Source organism: Cnephaeus nilssonii, assembly GCF_951640355.1.
Source record: "Cnephaeus nilssonii genome assembly, chromosome: 5".
Taxonomy (NCBI): Eukaryota; Metazoa; Chordata; class Mammalia; order Chiroptera; family Vespertilionidae; genus Cnephaeus; species Cnephaeus nilssonii.
Window position 1 is genome coordinate 73,912,121 of NC_137076.1, and position 18,963 is coordinate 73,931,083.

At 54.4% G+C, this 18,963-nt stretch overlaps 1 protein-coding gene across 2 annotated transcripts in view; it reads right to left on the reverse strand.

The window, feature by feature from the left end:
• The window catches only part of ACSL6 (acyl-CoA synthetase long chain family member 6), a gene marked incomplete at both ends in the record, with an annotated part of 52,617 nt that overhangs the window by 22,208 nt on the left and 11,446 nt on the right, over positions 1–18,963 (reverse strand). For both annotated transcript variants that reach the window (XM_079772354.1, XM_079772353.1), the window contains 9 exons: positions 1,717–1,790; positions 5,210–5,261; positions 6,542–6,574; positions 7,630–7,808; positions 8,361–8,460; positions 8,928–9,029; positions 9,295–9,359; positions 10,034–10,148; positions 13,169–13,389. In XM_079772354.1, coding sequence (XP_079628480.1) covers positions 1,717–1,790; positions 5,210–5,261; positions 6,542–6,574; positions 7,630–7,808; positions 8,361–8,460; positions 8,928–9,029; positions 9,295–9,359; positions 10,034–10,148; positions 13,169–13,389 — 941 coding nt within the window. The remainder of the gene's footprint in view (positions 1–1,716; positions 1,791–5,209; positions 5,262–6,541; positions 6,575–7,629; positions 7,809–8,360; positions 8,461–8,927; positions 9,030–9,294; positions 9,360–10,033; positions 10,149–13,168; positions 13,390–18,963) is intronic.

Genomic DNA, 18,963 nt, shown 5'->3' on the forward strand with positions numbered 1-18,963 from the left:
GGGCAGCATAGGAAGCGGAGTGTTAGGTCACAGCGCCAATGCGTCTAGGTTATCTGCAGAAGCAAGGAGTCAAATGAAGCACATGTAAACCAGCAGAGCCGAGCTCCGCAGGGAAGTCTCCTTTTGGGAAGGGCCTGTACCTCACTCCAGTCAGTCGGCGCCAGACAGCCTCTTCCCCCTCCCCACAGCTGCAGGGTCTGCCCTGGGCCCCGTGTCACCCGTCTCCCTGGGCCACCTGGGCAGCCATTCAGAGGTCTCGGCTTGTCAGCACTTTCTAGTCCTCCCAGATAAAGGGGCCCAGAAAACCCTAGATCAGTGGTTCTCAACCTTCCTAATGCCGCGACCCTTTAATACAGTTCCTCATGTTGTGGTGACCCCCAACCATAAAATTATTTTTGTTGCTACTTCATAACTGTAATTGTGCGACTGTTAATGAATCGTAATGTAAATACCTGTGTTTTCCGATGGTCTTAGGCGACCCTGCTGTGGGTCGCAGCGACCCACAGGTTGAGAACCGCTGCTGTAGAGCCTAAGACCATTGGAAAACACAGATATTTACATTACGATTCATTAACAGTCGCACAATTACAGTTATGAAGTAGCAACGAAAATAATTTTATGGTTGGGGGTCACCACAACATGAGGAACTGTATTAAAGGGTCACGGCATTAGAAAGGTTGAGAACCACTGCCCTAGATTGACACCAGCTATGGCTGGGGTACAAGCCCTGAACAAAGGAGGGGGCAAGGCCAAGCCCCAAACAGATGGTTGAGTCAGGCCTCACAAGCCACGGCCTGGAAACAGGGCCTTCAAGGGGAAGGCGGACAGGGAGCGCTGCTGTGTCCCCCAAGCCCACGGCTCACAGATGGGCTGACCTCAGGGACGGGGCTGGGCGAGCAGGTCTGAGCTCAGGGATGAGCGTGCCTTCGGCTTTCCTTTGCTGGACTTCCCCTCTCTGTCCTTGTGCAGACACCTGGGCTGGCTTTTGGACAAGCTTGGATGAGATCTGGGAACCTGGCTCCTGGCTCCTGACCAGGGCTCTATCAAATAGCTAACTGTTTGGGGAATGTGCTCCCTGCTGCCATCTGCCACAGTGTGGGTGGTGATGTTCCTCCACAGTGGTGCAAAGGCCTCACTTACATGAAAAGGTACATTCCTTGCTCCTGAAGGAAACGGCAGGACATTCGGATACTCACCACTTGTGGGAAAAAGGTCCTTCTTTCTTAGCCAATCAGGCCAAGATATCAAGCTTTTAAATTTTAGCTCTTTAAGGACAGCCTTATAAATCAGCAGTCGATATTGTTTCTCAGACTCTAGTAGTCCTTAAACACAAAATGACTGAATGAAACCCTGACCTACTTGAACAACAACTTATTAAAGATTACTTTGTAAATAAAGGTACGCACAAAACTAGAGGTAGAACAGATTTTGAAGTTCAAAATGCAAAAACAGATTTATGTGTTTTTCCTTCTGGGATCTCAGCACTCTTAGAAATCAATTGATTATGTATCAGGTGTGGATCATTTCAGTGTTGGGGGTTAAAAACATCTGTAAAAGTGGAGTTGCTCTAAAGAGAATAGAAACTCCTGCCTGTGAAAGGCAGCCCAGATTATATTAGGTGGAGGGTGGGTGGGGGTGGTGAGAAAACAAACCCAAAAAACCTCTGAGATTTGAGGATTTCCTCGGGACCCCCATTAGTAAGTCTACTTTATTCACCTCTGTCACTTTCAGAAAGCCTGAGAAATCAGCCACCACGTTCCCATGGGTTAGCATTGCACCTTTTGGGTTCCCTGAAAAGAGAAAGCAAGAAGGCAAATTATTTGGAAGCTCAAGGGCGACTCCGTAAGAACAGCACCCAAGTCCGCAGTCCCAGACACCCAGCGCTGTCCACCCACGCCTCTGGCTTTTGTCCACAATGCTCCGGAGTCGTGGGCAGATGAATGCTGCTTCAGGCACCTTTATCCTGTACTTGAAGCCCACCTGGAGGCTCCCAGCAGCTTAGGCCCAGAAGGCAAGTGACACAGCGTCACAGGTGGGGTGCCTCAAGGGAGTGGCCACTTGTGACCTGAGCCTCACCCTCCTGCCTCCCTCAGGGAGCCCGTCTCCTCCTATGCTCCCAGCACCCTACGCTCCTCTCTGGGCCGGAGCAGATCTCGTCTCCAGAAACCTGAAGCCAACTCTGCTGGCGGGAGACTTCTTTGCTGCACCCGGTACCTGGAAGGCCCAGGCGCGGGCCAAGCTGGAGGCCCAGAGGGCTGAAGCAGCCCTCCTGCCTGCTCCTGGGCAGGATGGGACATGGATGGCCGTGCTTTCTCATGGCATGACCTTTCACTACTACTTGTGGGGAAGCCAGGGCTGACTCAGAGGACCAGAGGCCTGGTGGGGACCCAGGCCCAGCAGGCTGGGGCGGGGGGCTGGCTTGGCCACCATGTTATGTCAGGGAGGACGCAACACTGGTGTGCTGCTGGAAGGTCTGACTGGGCTCAAATCCCAGCCTGGCCTCTCACTGCCAACAAGCCGTCCCTCCTCACTTTCCTTACCTGGAAAATAGGGACAGTGATACCCACCTCAGAGGACTTCTATATGCTTTAAGGACATAGTCCATGCACAAAAGCTGTTAAACTAGAAGTTTCCCCTGAGCCAGCAGATACAATAGCTGTAAAACTCCAAAAGAGAGTGGCCAGGCCATGTGCAGAATGCCCCCCCAAAATATCAAGTAAACCAGTATGGTTTTTGCAACCCTCACCAGAAAGCTGTAATCAGGGGCTAGTGAGTAGAAATGAACAGCATTACACCGAATCAGCAATCATCCATGAAACAAAGAGCACGTTTGAAACATCTGCCTCAAACCATCTCCCGGCTGCCCCTTCTCACTTATTCACCCTCCCCGCTTCCACGTGGTACGAGAAGGTAGGAACCGTCACTAGCAAGGGAGAAGGAGGAACACCAGACAGGAAGAGAGGAAGGGCGGAACACGCCCTCCTCACCAAGCCAGCAGCCAGCCCAGCCGGGAGGGGAGAGGTCGCAGGCAAGCAGACTGAGTCATAGCTTGGAACACTTGTAATTCTGAATTAAGTCCCATCATGGCCGAGAAGAAAATCTTTCCAGAATGATTCCATCACCCAAACCACGAGCCACATGTCAGGTTCTGATCATATTTTCCATCTCTCCCCACTGAAAGAACATAGCTCTTGATGAAGCTGGGAGCTGGGACACTGGGCGTGGAAGGGAAGCCACACCCGGGGCTGTGATGCCAAGGACATGCATGGCTCATGTGCTTAACAGGGAGATGATGACCAGAGGCACAGCACAGGCTTAGACCAACGTCAAGGAAATCCAAGTGTGCAGCCAGGCAGGGTGACATCAGGCAAGAGGCCTGCTCACTGCCCAGCTCTGTCCTGGCACCAGCCACACCACCGGTTTTCCAGCTCTGTATATCCCACTCTCCCCTGCACCACTCTCCCCCTCTCCCACCAATCCCCACTACATTGCAGACACAAAGCCTGGGCAGGACGGCTCAGCTTTTGATTGATTCCATCGTCTGGGAAACCACTGGATGTGAGGCGTGTCATCTCCAGATGGGCAACAGCACATTTATGCATCATAAGTTCTTTTCCAGGTATGGGGGCAGCCTCTGTGACCCAGTGACCTGTTAAAAGCCTGAGGGCAGTCTTGAATGGCAAGGGCCCAAAGCTGAAGGCCACAGCAGCGACCTGCTCCCTAACCCAGGCAGCGCAGAGGGACATGTCACCAAAATTTCAGGTTGTGAAACTCATGCCTAAAGCAACATAAACCTGAAGGGCATTTCTGAATTCTGGGTTGGCTCTGGATGTCAGCTCCTGGTGAGCGAGTGCTGTGTTACTTTTTCTCTAACAGGGCTTAGCAGTGTGTTGGAATTCTCAAAATCACTTGAGTTAATGGCAAAAAAACACCTCGAGCCCTGGCCCATGTGGCTCACTTGGTTGAGCGTCGACCCATGCACCAAAAGGTCGCTGGTTCGATTCCCAGTCAGGGCACATGCCCAGGTTGCAGGTTCCATCCCCAGTCCAGGAGCATACAGGAGGCAATCGATTGATGTTTCTCACATCGATGTTTCTCCCTCTCTCTCCGAAATCAATAGAAAACATATTTTTAAAAATCCATCTCGATTCAATAAAGTTATGTTGATCACAATTATCCATGTGGGCAGGAAGCCTTAGGGCTGTGTCTGTAGAAGGCATGGGGGTCCCCAGTTCACTGCCCACCAAGAGCTAACAACAAGGTGGGCCAGTCTGCAGGGAGGAGAGAGATGGCTGGAAACTTCTTGCCCATTTAGGGCGGGGCAAGTAGCTCCTCACGTCATCCGATGAGATGGAGGCAGCGATGGGAAGAACACTGGGCTGGAGCTGGCAGACAGGGCACAGGTCCAGTGCTTCCATTTGCTGGTGCGTCTGCTGGGACAGTCCCACACCTGCTCATCTCACAGGCCATGCTGGGGCGCCAGGGGCGCAGTGAGCGGGTGAACGGGGCACTGCAGACTGCGAAAGACCGTGCCTGTGCGCACTCTGCCTCCCCCGGGAAGCCTTCGCTGTCTGTTCCCCCTGATGCTGTTACGTGTGCCGCTCTGTCAGCACCAGGCACGCAGTGCATTCATCTCCCTTGTCCTCTTCCTGACAGCCTTGACCGTGGCACCAGCTCCAGCCTGCAGAGCACCTGCACTCCCTTTCACACGCCTTCCCACCTTCTACTTGGCACCTTTAACCACCCTCAGCTCAGATGAGAAACCAGGGACAGTGGTGGCAGAGGGTTACATGACCGACTTATAGCCCCCCGGGAAGTGGCTCTCAGACACCACACCCCACACTCCTCCCGCCGTCCCTGACACAAAGACCAGGAAGCTAAGGGTAAGAGCTGCTTCTCACAGAGGAATGGCGTGACCCAGCAGCCCAGCCTCCTCTGGCTCCAGCTCCGGGAAGTGGCAAGCCCCACCCTGGACCTCCCAGTCCACACCTGCCCATCTGCATCCAGCCATCCTGTGCTGCCCTGCGCTGGGCCCATGTGTGAGAAAGCACTCACTGGGAGTAGCAGGAGGGACCCAACATCTGGAGCCAGGCACAGAACAAGGCTCAGCCCACTCCAGAGGGCACCAGAGACTTGAGCAGTCACCTGACAAGGCTGCCAGGGAAGGGTGCAGGTGGCCCTGGCTGGCGACCTGGGTGCTTCTGCTTACCTGTTGTGCCGCTTGTGAAACACACAATGGACAGGTCACTGGGATTTGGGGGCTGCAGAGGTGAGAAGAGACGTGTGTTAAAGAGACCGGATGTGGCCAGCCAGGGACTAAGAGCCCTGGGCCCCTCCACCAGCCAGCCCCTCTGTGTGCTGTGTGTGTCGGCACATCTGTGTGCCTGTGTCCTGCAGGCAGGCAAGTCCCCAGGAAAGGGGAAAAGAGGCTGGGGCATGGACATCCACCTGTCCCACCACCTCACACCCGGTCCTGCTGCCTTGAGTCTGGGGTGAAATCTAGGTGGAATGGGGCTGCAGTGGCCGCATCTAAGCCTCAACCAAAGATCTGACCTTTCTAGTGGATGAGACCCAGTTCCCTCCTTCCTTCCTACTTTCTCCCCAGTGGCTGCGGCTAGGCTTGAGAATGGAACGTGTAGTCCAGGGAACTAAGCTGCCCACTGTGTCAGCAACACTGCTCTGCATCAGGCCCTGGCCCTGGCCCTGGGCACAGAGTCCTGGGGTCACTGGGAAGAGCCCACTACAACTGCTTACACACAGAGGATGGCTTCCCAGAGGTGACATAAGTAGAGATGGAAAGACGAGCAAGGTCTTTCCAGATGGAGGTAGGGTGAGGAACTAGCCCAAACTGGCGGAGGCACGAGAGGCCGGGGGGCTGTTCTTAGAGCAGTTCTCTAAGGTGGGGCATGATGGCTTCGAGGTGGACACACACCAGAGGCTACTGGTGAAGGGCCCTGGTACACGGGGCTGTGACCTGCTCAGGCCTGTGGATGAGAAAGCTCCTGGGTGCTGAAGGGGGTGGGGAGGCCTTCGTGGGAGGGAGGGCTGGAGGAAGGAGGCCTTGTTAGGAAGCTGGAAACCCCTGAATGGCCCCTCCCAGGGAGCAGCGAGCCTCACTGGTGACTTGACCCTAGACAATATCACTGCGGATGGCACACAGAAAAGATGAACAAGGACAGCAGAGGCCACTAGGCCACTCGGCCCCAGGGTCCACTACTGGTTCTGTCCACCCCATCCTCTGGGGAGTTCCCTACATTCCAAGGGAAAAGGAAGACGTCAGAAGGAAGAAGCTCCTGGAGAACTAAGGGTGGCCAGGGCTGGCTGCCCTTTCTTCTTCCTCCCAAACACCGGGTTCCTGTTCCAGGGCCCTCTGTGGACCCTCGCCCACAGAAGTCCTGGGCACTCCGAGTGGCATTTCCCAAGTTACTCGAAGGCGTTGCTTATCACTGCGGGGTGGCTGCTCTGGCCTGTCTGCTGAGCCCTGCGCACAGGCCCCACACACCATGCTGCCCAACCAAGACCGGCTGGCAGGTGAGCTCACCACAGGAACGTGAGGATTCTGTTGGCCGCACTCCTAGAGGAGGAAAATACTGATTGTAAGTGCTCAAAAGTTGTCACTGATAATAAAATAAACAAACAAACAAACTGCACAGTATGCTTTGCTCCTGCGCCAAGCCCTGAAGTTCAGGATTTTCTGCCGGGACGCGGCCCATGTCACCACCTCAGTGGCCTCTCCTTAGATACACATCCAGGCCTAGGCTACCCCCCACGTTACAGATGGGGCCTGAGGCCCAGGGAGAGGCCAGGCGCTGTGCACATGCAGTGGGGCAGACAGCTTGAGGTGCCCATGGTACATCTGAACACATGCTCAGGACAGAGTGGCTGGGTGGCCTGGGCTTCCAGATTAGTCAGGCCTGGAGGGGTGGATAGGGGTTGCCAGCATAGGTGTGGCCCCTAAGCCATGGAGGGTGCAAGTATACAGGTAGAGTTAGGATCAGGGAGAAAGGAGGGGAACTGGAGGGCCCAGGGGCCTAGATCCCATAGGGCAGAATTGGGGCCAGCTGCTACAGCACAAGGCCTGAGGCCCTGGAGGCCAGGATTCCCTGTGCTATTCCAGCGGGCACCAGCTGCCACTAACCTGGTATCTTTGGGGGGGCCATGCACAGAAAAATCGATTCTGCTGCTTGCTCGGGGTCTGGGACACATTTGCAAGAACCTCTCCATGACTCCTAGACCTCAGGTCTAGGCTTCAGGCTCAGGCAGACTATGACTGTGGCTAGCTGGAAATGGGGAGGCTGACACCACCACTCCCCTGCTGGCGCCTGTGTCATTAACTGTGCCAGCCACTGAGCCTGTCTCCCATAGGATGCCTGTGGGCACGGACCACACCAACCACCACCAGCCCCGTGCAGCCTGCTCTGTCTCAACCCTCACGTGGCCTGACAGCCCATGGCATCTACCCGAGGGGCAGATAATCGGCAACTCTAGCTTGGTGGCCAAATGAAGGACCCAGGGGCCTAGGGCAGAATTGGGCTCAGTTGCTACAGCGCAGGGCCTGAGGGGAGTGGGGAGGCCTACGCTGGCCCAGCAAACAGCCCAGCAAACAGCTCTGACAGAAGCAGCCCTCACCTCCACAGCCTGCATGGACTTAATGACCACTCCGCACGCCTGCCCTCTGTCTTTCAGAGCTTCCTCAAACGGGTCCATGAGGATGATCATCTTGAGTCCTGGAATCGTCTTCTTCTCCACGTGCTCCAGCAGGAGCTGGGCCTTCTGAGGTTTGTCCACTATCACGGTGCTGATGTCAGCTGCAGGGACCATCCAGGAGAGTCAGGATGTGACTGTGGACCGGCAGCACATGCCGGGCACCAGAACCAGGGACTGTGGGTGCCACAGCTGGTGTGTAAGGAAATAGGCAAGACAGGCCCTCTGCGTTATGTGTTGTGCACAGAGGAAAGTGCATGGAGGCTGGATGGAGCCAAGGGCAGAAGGCCAAGGCATCTCCTGGAGCGGTTTCCAAGCAGCCCTTTGCTGCTGGCTCAGCCCCTATCATCCCGGGTCAGCTTGAGATATTTCCCACCACCAGCATCTACCCCAAGCTGCAGTGACCCACTGAGGCGGGCAGCTCGTGTGGGGGCTGGTGCAGAGGCTCCTTCTTGGCAGCTAGGCCCTATGGAAGGAGCCTGGTGGTGAAGTCTAACTGGGGGCGACTGGATTCAGGAAGCCACTCAGGGACCAAGGTGGAAGCCCCTGGTGCTCTCTGAGAGCGGAAGCAAAGCGCTAATGACTAGTGTTAGACGACTGGCATAACCTGAGAGGCTGAAGCCAGGGGCAGGGCGGGGCAGTGGGGGTGGGCTCACCTGTGTTGATGATGTAGCGGATAGCCCCAGGGCCCAGGGTATCATAGAGCGGGACCACCACCATAGAATACGTATAGCAGGCAAGCTCTGCGATGATCCACTGTGGAGACAGGTGGGTCGGGGGGTGGGAGAACACAGAGCAGATAGGAGGGCTGTACTGCCCTGGAACCCTGGCAGCCAGGGTCCTTGCTCTAGATCCTGTGATGAGAGGGCTCTTTTCTGGCCCTCTGCATGTGGCAAGGAATCTGTGAGGCCAATGGGTTGTGCCTGCTCATGCACAGTCTTCTAGACCATGTTTGCTCCAGGGAATTCTGGGACTCCAAACAGCCCCATGCCAATTTCCAGGGCTAGCATGGGCTTCTTCCCCAGGTTCTTCCTTTCCCCTGGCTCAGGGAGCAGCTGTGTGTTGGACTGAGTGGGGTGTGGGTGTAGCTTGGCTGGGATGTCCATTCCTGATTAGGGATAAAGCCAAGGGAGCAGGAGGGTGTGGCCCTCACAAACAGTGGGAGAAGGGTCCAACCCCCTATTCCATTGATACTTTTAAAACCAGTCAAGGCAGATACTCACCTCTGGTCGATTCTGTGCAAAAACACCAATAAACTGATCTGTACATGCTTTACAATTGTGCTGGAGAAGTCCGGACCCTAGAAATTCAGCCCTGTTGGCCACCTGCACATGGATGTGGGGAAGAGATGAGAAAGCAAGGAGCCTTCATCAGGGAAGGGAGACCCCCAGGTAGGACTCCTACAGGTTGGGAGACCTCTCCATCTCCCCATGCAGGTGTCTGGCAGCCATGTGAGCTGCTGCCAGGAGTTTGGCAGACAGGCCAGGCAAGGAAAATATGACCTTCTGAGACCCAGTAGGGTGCCTGCAAGCCCCTCAAGTGCCAGGCCTGCGAGGACAGACAGAGTGGAGCCTGTCCTCTATCACTCACCTCCTGGTAGGACAGCCACTGATAAGGCTGCTTGGGCTTCCTGAAGCCAAGACACGGTCCATTCCCTGCAGAGAGAGAAACAGGTCTTGTGCAAAGGAGGAGGGTAGGGTGGAGGTGCCAGCAAACACCTAAATGGACACCCCATAGTGTGGGGTGGTCCATGGGCCAAGTGAACGCCCCCCCCCCACACACACACAGCTGCCTATCTGACCTGCTGAACCCCCAGAAGGCCTAAAGTACACAAGCGTGGCATCACCCCAGGGATCAGGGAGGTCCAGGAATGGGGGCTGGCACAGGGCTGGTTCCTACCATGACCTGTGTGATGCAGCCCCAGAGAACATGGAGACCTGGGGCCACCGGGCAGAGGTGGCAGTTTGCCTCTCTGCAGCCACCTCCCTTTGGCTCATACCCTGGGTCATCCAGACATCTCAGAGGCTCGGGTTCAGAATCATGCCCAGCCAGTGGCCTGGCGGTTCAAGGCTCCCCGGGGGCTGCCAATGGAAGATACAGAGTAAGGGCTGAGAGCCCACTTAAGGTCAGTTAGTCCTAGGGCTGGAACAAAGCTGAGGTCAAACCCTTTGGCCACATAATGCAGCTACTTCTCTGATTGGATGGGCAGAGGGCCAAGAGTGGCTTCTCTTCTCTGAACCTGGGCACCTTCATCTGCCATGCCCCTGGCACCATGCTGGCTCACCCCCCACCTGCCGCAGCTCCTCCACACCCCAATGGTCCCTCTCACCTGAGATGCTAAGTCCACGACGGAACACCTGGTACATGGTCCTGGCATCATCGTAGTAGTGGGTGAGCAGCTGAGGGCCATCCCCAATCACGGATCGCCGGGCCCCACCACTGCCCTACAAGCAAGCACAGGCCAGAGAAGCTGGCTGAGGCAGGCAGAGGCTTGAGGAGAGGGCACCAGCATGCACCAGTCTGTACACAGCTTGGATACACACCCAGTTGGGGCTGGGACATGCTGTGTGCACTCATACACATAGCCTATACACTGTATACACACAACCTATACACAAGTTCATGTACACATGGTTTGTACACATTTGACCTGTATGCACCCACACACAAACACAAGCTCATGCACACAGGCCCAGTACACTGATATCTCTCTCTCTCTCTCTCTCTCTCTCTCTCTCTCTCTCTCTCTATCTATCTCTATCTCTATCTCTATCTCTATCTCTCTCACACACACACAGAATCTGCACATCAGGTCAGCATATACAAATGTCCAGAATTTCACTGGCTGCTCATACCACCTATATTCCATTCATACAATGGAGCAGAAAGTGTTGGCTAGAGTTAGACAATCCCTGACTTCATAATCAAACCTGCCAAGGTATCCCCCTCAGCCCATCCATCATCTGCTGCTGCTATTCCCCTAGGTTGAGAATCATTTGAATGCCATCCATCATTCATATAATGTGAATTTTCTGAGGACTAGCTAAAGGTACTTTTCCAGGAAAAGAGAGGCCTAGGAGGCTGTGGAGAGCACAGAGCAGTGAGGTCCTGGGCCCTCAGTGGAGTGGATCCAGAGTGAGAAGGCAGCAAACACCGTCTATGCCCTGAACTAGGGGAGAGGAGTTGGCCTCACGTGCCTGCTCCCCTGCCATCCTGCCACCCCTCCTCAGACTCCCCAAACCCAGAACTCTCCAGTGCCACAGCTCCATCTCTTCTCTGAGCACGATTTGGGCTCCACTGGGCTGGCCCGTGGCCCGCCATCTCTTGAAACATCAGGTCTCAGGAAAAATGTCCGTGAGAGCCATAAAACAGCCAAACTCAAAACCACAGGCAGCTCTCAACTGTTTTGTAATGGAAAGTTCTGCTTGGTCGGTGTCTGCTTCCTGAGCACCAGGCCCACCAATGAGGGAAGCTGGGGACCATCAGACCCGGACAGCAATCAGGGTGACAAAAGGGACAGAGCAGGAGAGCATGCCAGGGAAGAAGAGGTTCAGGTGTGTGTGTCAGGGAATGGCTGCTGAGCTGGGTTTTGAAGGAGGCATAGGAGGCAGAAAGAGGAGTGGGAAATGGTAGTCTTGCCAGAGCAAGAGCAAGTGCAAATGCAAATGCAGGGGGCAGAAGACACAAGTGCATTTGGGAAACTGTGGACAATTCGTGGAGCTCCAAGTGATAAGTGGAGGCCAGAGAGACCGCAGATCAAGGCAAGGAGTCTGGCCTTTGGGTTGAGGGCAATGGGGAACAGGGGAGGATTCTAAGGTGGGGTGAGTGACACGATCCAAATTATGTTTCTCACTCTGTAGCACACAGTAAATGCTACCAGGCCCTGTATGATCTGGGCCCCCCTTACCTCATTTCCTACTCTCTCCTCTGCCTACTCCACTGCAGCCACTCTAGCTTTCTGAGCTCCTGGGTGAGAGGCAAGGGAGGGCTCCGTCTTCCAGAAAGGGTGGCCTTCTACACACTGTGCCCATGTGGCTCCCCCACACTGAACCAGGGCCACTCCCCATCCAGACCCTATCCAGATCACTGTCACCTCCAGCCCAGACACCCCACTTGCCACCTCACACCTGCCTCTGCCACAGTTACCCTTCTACGGCACAAACTGTCCCTACTACTGAAGACCCAAAACAAATCCATGCAGCTGCCCCCGCCCCCTGCCCCCCGCCCGGTCCCTGCCCAGTTCATGTGACTTTGGCCTTGCTGGCCTGTCCAGGTGAGTTGTCATTCTAAACTTACCCAAAACAACTCGTTTTAGTGCTTTCTCTGTATCATCTCAGCAAATCCTACCACAGCCTTAGGAAGCAATGCTCTTTTTATTACTCACTTGACTGTGGAAGAAACTGAGGCTCAGAGAGTTAACACACTGCCAAGACCATATGGCTAGTGAGAGGTACAGTCAGCCTTCAAATCCAAGGTCACCAAAGGCCATTCTTGTCACCACTCTGCTAGCCCATCTGCAGCCTCTCTCCACTGCCCAGCCATCCCTTAAGAATCACCACTTCCCACAGCCCCAGCTGCATTATCACACACCTGTACCTTTGCACACACCATTCCTTCTGCTAGAAAAGTGCCCAGAGGACCCGGCCCTATCTCTGCCCTCTCCCACCAGGCAAAACTCTGCCATGCTTATGCTCACCAAGATGCACCATCAAGAGAAAAATAGCCGGTGGACGCAGCATGATATCATTAAAAAGGGAGTGGCTACCTATACATTCTCTCACGGACAATTGTTAACATGGTTCTCAGGAGAGGAGAACTGGGAGGCTAGGGGAAGACGGGGGAACCTTCTCAGTTTGTGTCTCTTTGTTCCTCTTGAACTGTGTGAATATCTTACCTATTCAAAATGAATAGAATTTAAGTTCAGAAAAAGGCAATTTTTTAAAAGGCAAAATAAATTCCGTAAGCTTAATAGGAAAATAAATATCACTGGTCCTTCTGGACTTAGCTTAGAACACCCTTGTCCAGGGTGGGCCACCGCACCTTCTTCCTCTCGTGTGTCCCGGGAGGGCAGGGTGCTGGGGTGGGCTCAGCTCTGGGTCGTAGCAGCAGACCAGGGCTGGGCACAGGGAGAGTCTGGAAGGGAACAGACCTGCCAGCCACTTGAGAACTTGCTTAGGCCTCCTACTGAGGCACCAATGAGCCAAGGCCCCCATGCAAGAAGCCGAGGCAAACTAGAAGCCGAGGTCAAGGCTCTGCCCAGGGCTGAAAGTCTGGGAGAGACAGAGGAGCATCTAGTTGGAGACCCTGCCCAAGGCCAGTGAGGCTTATACTGGCTGGCTACCAGGGGAAATCAAGATTCTCGGAGCCATCTCAGGTCCAAGAAGCCACAATTTTGGCTTCTACCTTTGAGATGCCTGTCCTCTGCCCACTATTTTCCACAGCTGACTGGTGGAACCCTGCTCACCTCTACTTCCTCTGACTGCATCAGGAGATTGCACGGTGGTTGCAAGGCCTTGGGCCGGTGAGTGAACCAGTAGGCAAGGATGGCGGCCAGCGCGCCCATACTCATGAGGGTGGTGGCTGAAAGGCTGTGGAAGAACTGCCCCAAGTCGCCCAGCTCGGACAGCCGCAGCATCCTCAGAATCTCTTGTGTCTGCATCTTCTCCAGAAGCAAGAGAATGAATTCTGCAGGAAACAAGAGGCGGGTGAGGGAGAAGGCCTGGGTGTGTCCTCCCACCTGTCTTGGATCACAAGTGACACAATGATCTTGGCCAAATATACTGTGGGGCAGGCCCTGGGCTAGTGGGGTGTACAGTCTCCTGGTGCAGCACAGTATATCCCAGAAGCTGGATGCCTGGAAGGCGACAGGCCGGAATGTAGCAGTCACACCTGATAGTCAGTCATCCAGCCAGTTTTCCTGAGAACCATATGCTCAGGCCCTGGGCCACGCTGATAGCTGCTTCCATATCTTCCAGAGGTTCTAACAGCTCTGGAGTCAATACTTTCTGAGCCCAAGGGCCCAGGTGCTCTGCCTCTGCTGTGTGGTCACAGTGTTTTGCTTATCTTTGCTCCTGGAGTGTGGAGAGGGCAGATGGCTGTGACTACACCTGGTATAGTCCCCAGATTGAAGGGGTACAGAGTCCTTCTACTCCATCTCAAAGCTCTTAGCCCCAGGCCCTGACCTGAGGAAGATAGAGAAGATAAGGGCCAGAGCCCACAGATCAGCCCTGACACCTACCTGCCAAGGGTCTTATGGGTGACACAAAACAGGGTCTCCCCAGGCCCACGCCCTGGCCCACCATGGACTCCCCTTGAAGAAAAGTTGGAGCCAAAGACCTACCAGCATCCAGCATCATGAGAAGCTGGGGTGGGGCCCAGACACTGCTCTGCTAGCCCCAGGCTGCTGACCACTGTGCACTGGGGCTCTGTACTACCTTAGACCAAACACCAGGAGGCACAGCTGTCCCCACCTGTGCTGTCCTCCCTGGGATCCCATCAGCTAATGTCCAGGAAAAAGGAGGTGACAGAGGTATCGTTGCATGACATCTACAGGTCTACCAGCCCTGCGAGGCCTAGCAGGGGCCGGGGGTGGGAGGTAAAGGGGAGGGAGGAGGTGGCTGCACCATCCACAGGCACCCTCCGCACTGTCCCTTGACCTTTGGAAGCATGGCTGTGGTTTCCCTTCTTGGGAAACAATAAGAAACCCAGCAGCCACTCTGCAGCCATGGGATACGAGCCAAACAGCAATTGCTTGACCCATGAGGGAACAGAGATCTGCTGAACACCAATAAATGGTATTTGTGCTAAATGGTAACATCACCACACCAGAGATGAAGTCAGCAACGTGCAAAGTCATTGCAGAGAAAGTGAGTAAAGCTCCTCGGTTCAAATCCCTCCTCCTTCACTTAGAAGCTACGCAAGGTTGAGCATATTCCACCTCTCTGGACTTCCACTTCCCCTTCTTTAAAATAGGTAGGATCGCTCAGGCATGTCAGGTTTCTTATACTGTATCTGGCATAGTTACAGGCATGCTGGGACTAAAGAGATGGCTAAGGGGGTGCCTGTCAGACCAAGGAGGCTGCTCAGCCGGCTGGTCCAAACACTGGGCAGAGGTGGCTGGGCCCAGGCACTGTGGTCCCACAGGAGTTTATGCTCTACCGATGGTACAGCAGGCTGCATGAGTCCTGGGGGCCCAGAGGCTCTGGGTGCTCCTAGAGAGCAGAGAAAGTAAGCCCCTAGCCAGCCAGAGCACCTCTCTGAATTCCTGAGCCAGAAATCCAGTTTTACCAGCAGCCTCCTTGAGCTAGATCAGTTCTGAGGAATGAACCGCTCCCGGCATATGATCAAATCAAGGTTCTTCCTCAGCAAAGCAGAGGCTCAGCTATGGACCACAGTGAATGCATCAAGGCAAACTGCTCTGCAGAGGGTCCTGGCCAGTTGGCCACTTTGCTTCCTTGGGACATTTACTTCCTTAAGATGCAGATGAAGAGACCAAGTCACAGCCAGGCCCACCAGGTAAATGACTTACTATACAGTGGACAATCCAGATATCCCACAAGCACTCGGGTTGGACCCTGAGCTGACTGACTTTTATCTAGTGGCGAAACTAACTCAATGGGCTGGGAAGCCAAGCCCCAAGAAGTCCCTGCCAAGCCCCTAAAAGGTCAGCTATATGGTTCCAAAAGTTTTAGAGAAAATCCTGGAACCTCTCTATCACCAGTCCCTGGTCCTTGGCAGTTGATCACAGACTCTAAGCTATAGCTGAACATGGGCATTTGTGGCATCTGCTGCAATGCTGGGGTTTTCATAAAGTACAGCCCAGAATGGCCAAAGCCATCCATCCACCCATTGTCCATACACTCTTTCATCTACCCACCCACCCATCCACCTACCCATTCACCCATTCATCCACTCACCTACCCATCCCCCCACCCATCTACTCATTCACCCACCCATTCACCCATTCATCCACTCACCTATCCACCCATCCATCTCCCTACCTACCTCCCATCCACTCATTCACCTACCTACCCACTTACCTACCCATCCACTCTCCCACCCATGCATTCACCTAGAGGTCCGCACTCTCATCTAGCTCAGTGTTAGGCACTGGGATAAGCCAGATGTGGGCCTGCTTTCAGGCCCCTGGGGAGGATACATGAGGAAGCGGGCAGTGCTGTGCAGTGTGATCTGGGCTGTGATCAGGCATGAGGAGCCAGAGGAGGTGCCCAGTTCAGGTGTGGGGACTCACGGCAGGCTTTTGGCAGAGACGGAAGGATCAAAAGAGAAGGGTGTCCTCAGCAGAGGGAAGCAAATATACAAAGGCTGGAGTTGAGAGAGTTCATTGAACACTTAACAGACTCAATTTTCTATTCAGGAAAAAGTCCTGAACACATGAGATCTTATACAAGGGTCAGTGCCACAAGTCTGAAGGGGGTCTCCCAGATGTACCAAGCTTTCAGAAGTCACCAAAGTGTCACAGTCCCCAGGAGAGGGAAGAACAGAACTTGTCTAAACTTCCTGAGTTCCTAGGGCTTGGAAAGCCCTTGCCTACACACTGCACTGCTGGATCCTCACAATAGCTCCCTGGACTTATTATAAAGTGGGGAACACAGAGACTTCACTGAAGAAATTACCTACCATTTACAGGTACACAGTCAGCGAGTGAGGGAGCCAGGACTCAAGCCCCAGATAACAGTCTCCCAAACCACTGCCTTGCATTGTACTGCCACCCCACCCCTGCCAACACTGCACCATCCATACCCACAACCCATGCTCCCCTTTGCAGTAGTGCTGAACCAACAAAAACCCAGCTCCAGTTCTGCTCAGAAGAGCCCAGGCCCAGGTTGTAGGAGGTAGGGGCCGCACTGGGCCATCAGAGCCTGTAAGTAGGACCAAGCCGGTCAGGCCAGTCACTGTTCTTGGGCATGCACACTCTGTGGGTGGGCTCCCTCCTGGCCTCACATCAAGAACTTGCTGTCTTCTCAAGGCTGGATCCCTCTCACCCCAGCCCACTCACCTGGGGTGATGGCAGGTGATGGAAAGGGCTTGGCCACCCACTCTTCCCCAGGCTCTTACTTAGTGCCCACCACTAAGGAGATCTCCGAGTGGCGGCAGCTCCTCCACCCTGAGGCTGGCCCCATACCCCTCTTTGGCTGGGCAGAGATCAGAGGGTGTCATTCTCCCGGGCTCACTGGTCTTCTCAGACAGTCAGGACTGCTTGCATTTACCCTGAGATTCCCTTCAGACCTGGGAGATATTTTAGGGCAGAGCTGAAAATTCAGGTCCTCTGAGGACATGGGCCTCAGAGCCAGCCTAAGCCACCAAGCCGTTGGCAAGGGGCAGGGCAAATCTAGGCCTAGGAGTCTGGTCTCATCTCATTATATCACAGGGCCTTTGCCTGCTCTGACCTCCACACCCACTCTGTCCACCTGCGGTGGGGCTTGGTGGTCCCTGGGGTCCAGCCATGGTTGCCTCCTTCCATGCCCAGGAGGGGATCCTGGTTGCAGCAGCCTGGGGCACAGTTTGGGGGGAGGCACCCAAGGGACCCTCAGTGGTGCTGGTGTTGCCAAGTGAGCGGCTGTGAGTGTTTGTAAATATTTACCTGGCAGGAGGACCCAGCCCTAGGTAGGAACTAGCCTCCTCTTCTACAACACAGACCAGTCCAAAAGCCAAGTGGTGTCAACAGGCTGGGGGGACCTAGGACTCCCCCACTCACCATGTCCTCTGCTGACTCAGGGCACATGGAAGGTGGGTGGTGAAGTCATAGCTCTCAAAATCCAGGGAGGGAGGGAACGGGAAGAAGGGAGCCCTGGCAGAAAGCATGGTAGCTCCAAGTGACGGAGGCAAAGCCCCACTCAGAGGACCTCCCTGTGGAGATGGCCCTGGGGCCCATGGCTGGGCTTCAAGAACCCTCTGCTGGTCTAGCCTACTAAGCCCAACACTCTAGACCATGGTTCTCAACCTTTCTAATGCCGCGACCCTTTAATACAGTTCCTCATGTCGTGGTGACCCCCAACCATAAAATTATTTTCGTTGCTACTTCATAACTGTAATTTTGCTACTGTTAATGAATCGTAATGTAAATACCTGTGTTTTCTGATGGTCTTAGGCTCTACAGCAGCAGTTCTCAACCTGTGCGACCCACAGGTTGAGAACCGCTAGCAGGGTCGCCTAAGACCATCGGAAAACACAGATATTTACATTACGATTCATTAACAATGGCACAATTACAGTTATGAAGTAGCAACGAAAATAATTTTATGGTTGGGGGTCACCACGACATGAGGAACTGAATTAAAGGGTCGCGGCATTAGAAAGGTTGAGAACCACTGCTCTAGACCTTCACAATCTAGCTCAATGGCTCCATCAGCACTACCTCCTAAACCTCTCAAACTGACCATTCTCTCCACCCCCACAGCCCCTGCCTGGTGCAGCCACCACTGAACGCAGTCCAAACTCCCACACCAGCCTCCTCACCCGTCTCCTGGCTCTGATCAGTGCTTACACCGATCCCAAAGTTACTTCCCCGATACACAGATGTGATCCTATCATGCCACTGCTCAAAAACCTCATCGGGCTCCCCACTGCAACAGGACAAAAGTGTAAACTCCTCATGCTGGCACTGAGGTCCTCTATGATCCTCAGATTCTTCCCTCCGCTCAGAATGACCACAACTTCACCTCTGTGTCAGCCTACAGTGGATAGGGGTATTGTGACGCGGCCCAGGGTCTCTGCAAACCTCTGAGGTCTTCAGAAAGGGTGGGGAAGCACAAGGCAAGCCACCAGATCATCAAAGAACCTGCCCAACTCCCCATGACTAGCCGGTGGAGGGGGGGGGGTGGGAATCACCATCTCTCCCAGGGCTTAGGGTCCCCATCAAACGAGCTAGGGAAAGGGCCCCAAGGGAGTTCTCGTGCTGGACTGACCTGGGTCCAAATCCTGACTCAGACTCTTGATAGCTGTATGACTTTGGACAAGTCATTTCACCCTCTGGGCCTCATCTCAAACACGCTATGGACAGAGAGTGCGGCACCAGGCACACAGAAAGGGAAACACTAAGTAGATAGTGGTTAGCTGAAGGGGTGCCTCCATCCCTTTGCCAGCCATCAGGGCACAAAAACAAGTTGCAGAAGCACTTGCATTCACACCCTACCTTTTCAGCGGGCTCCTGGGAAGGCGGCTCAGCTGGTCCCACTAGTACCAGCCTCCATTTATAAAGGACGTGTGGGGCCCAGGGGGAGAGCTTACCACATCTTG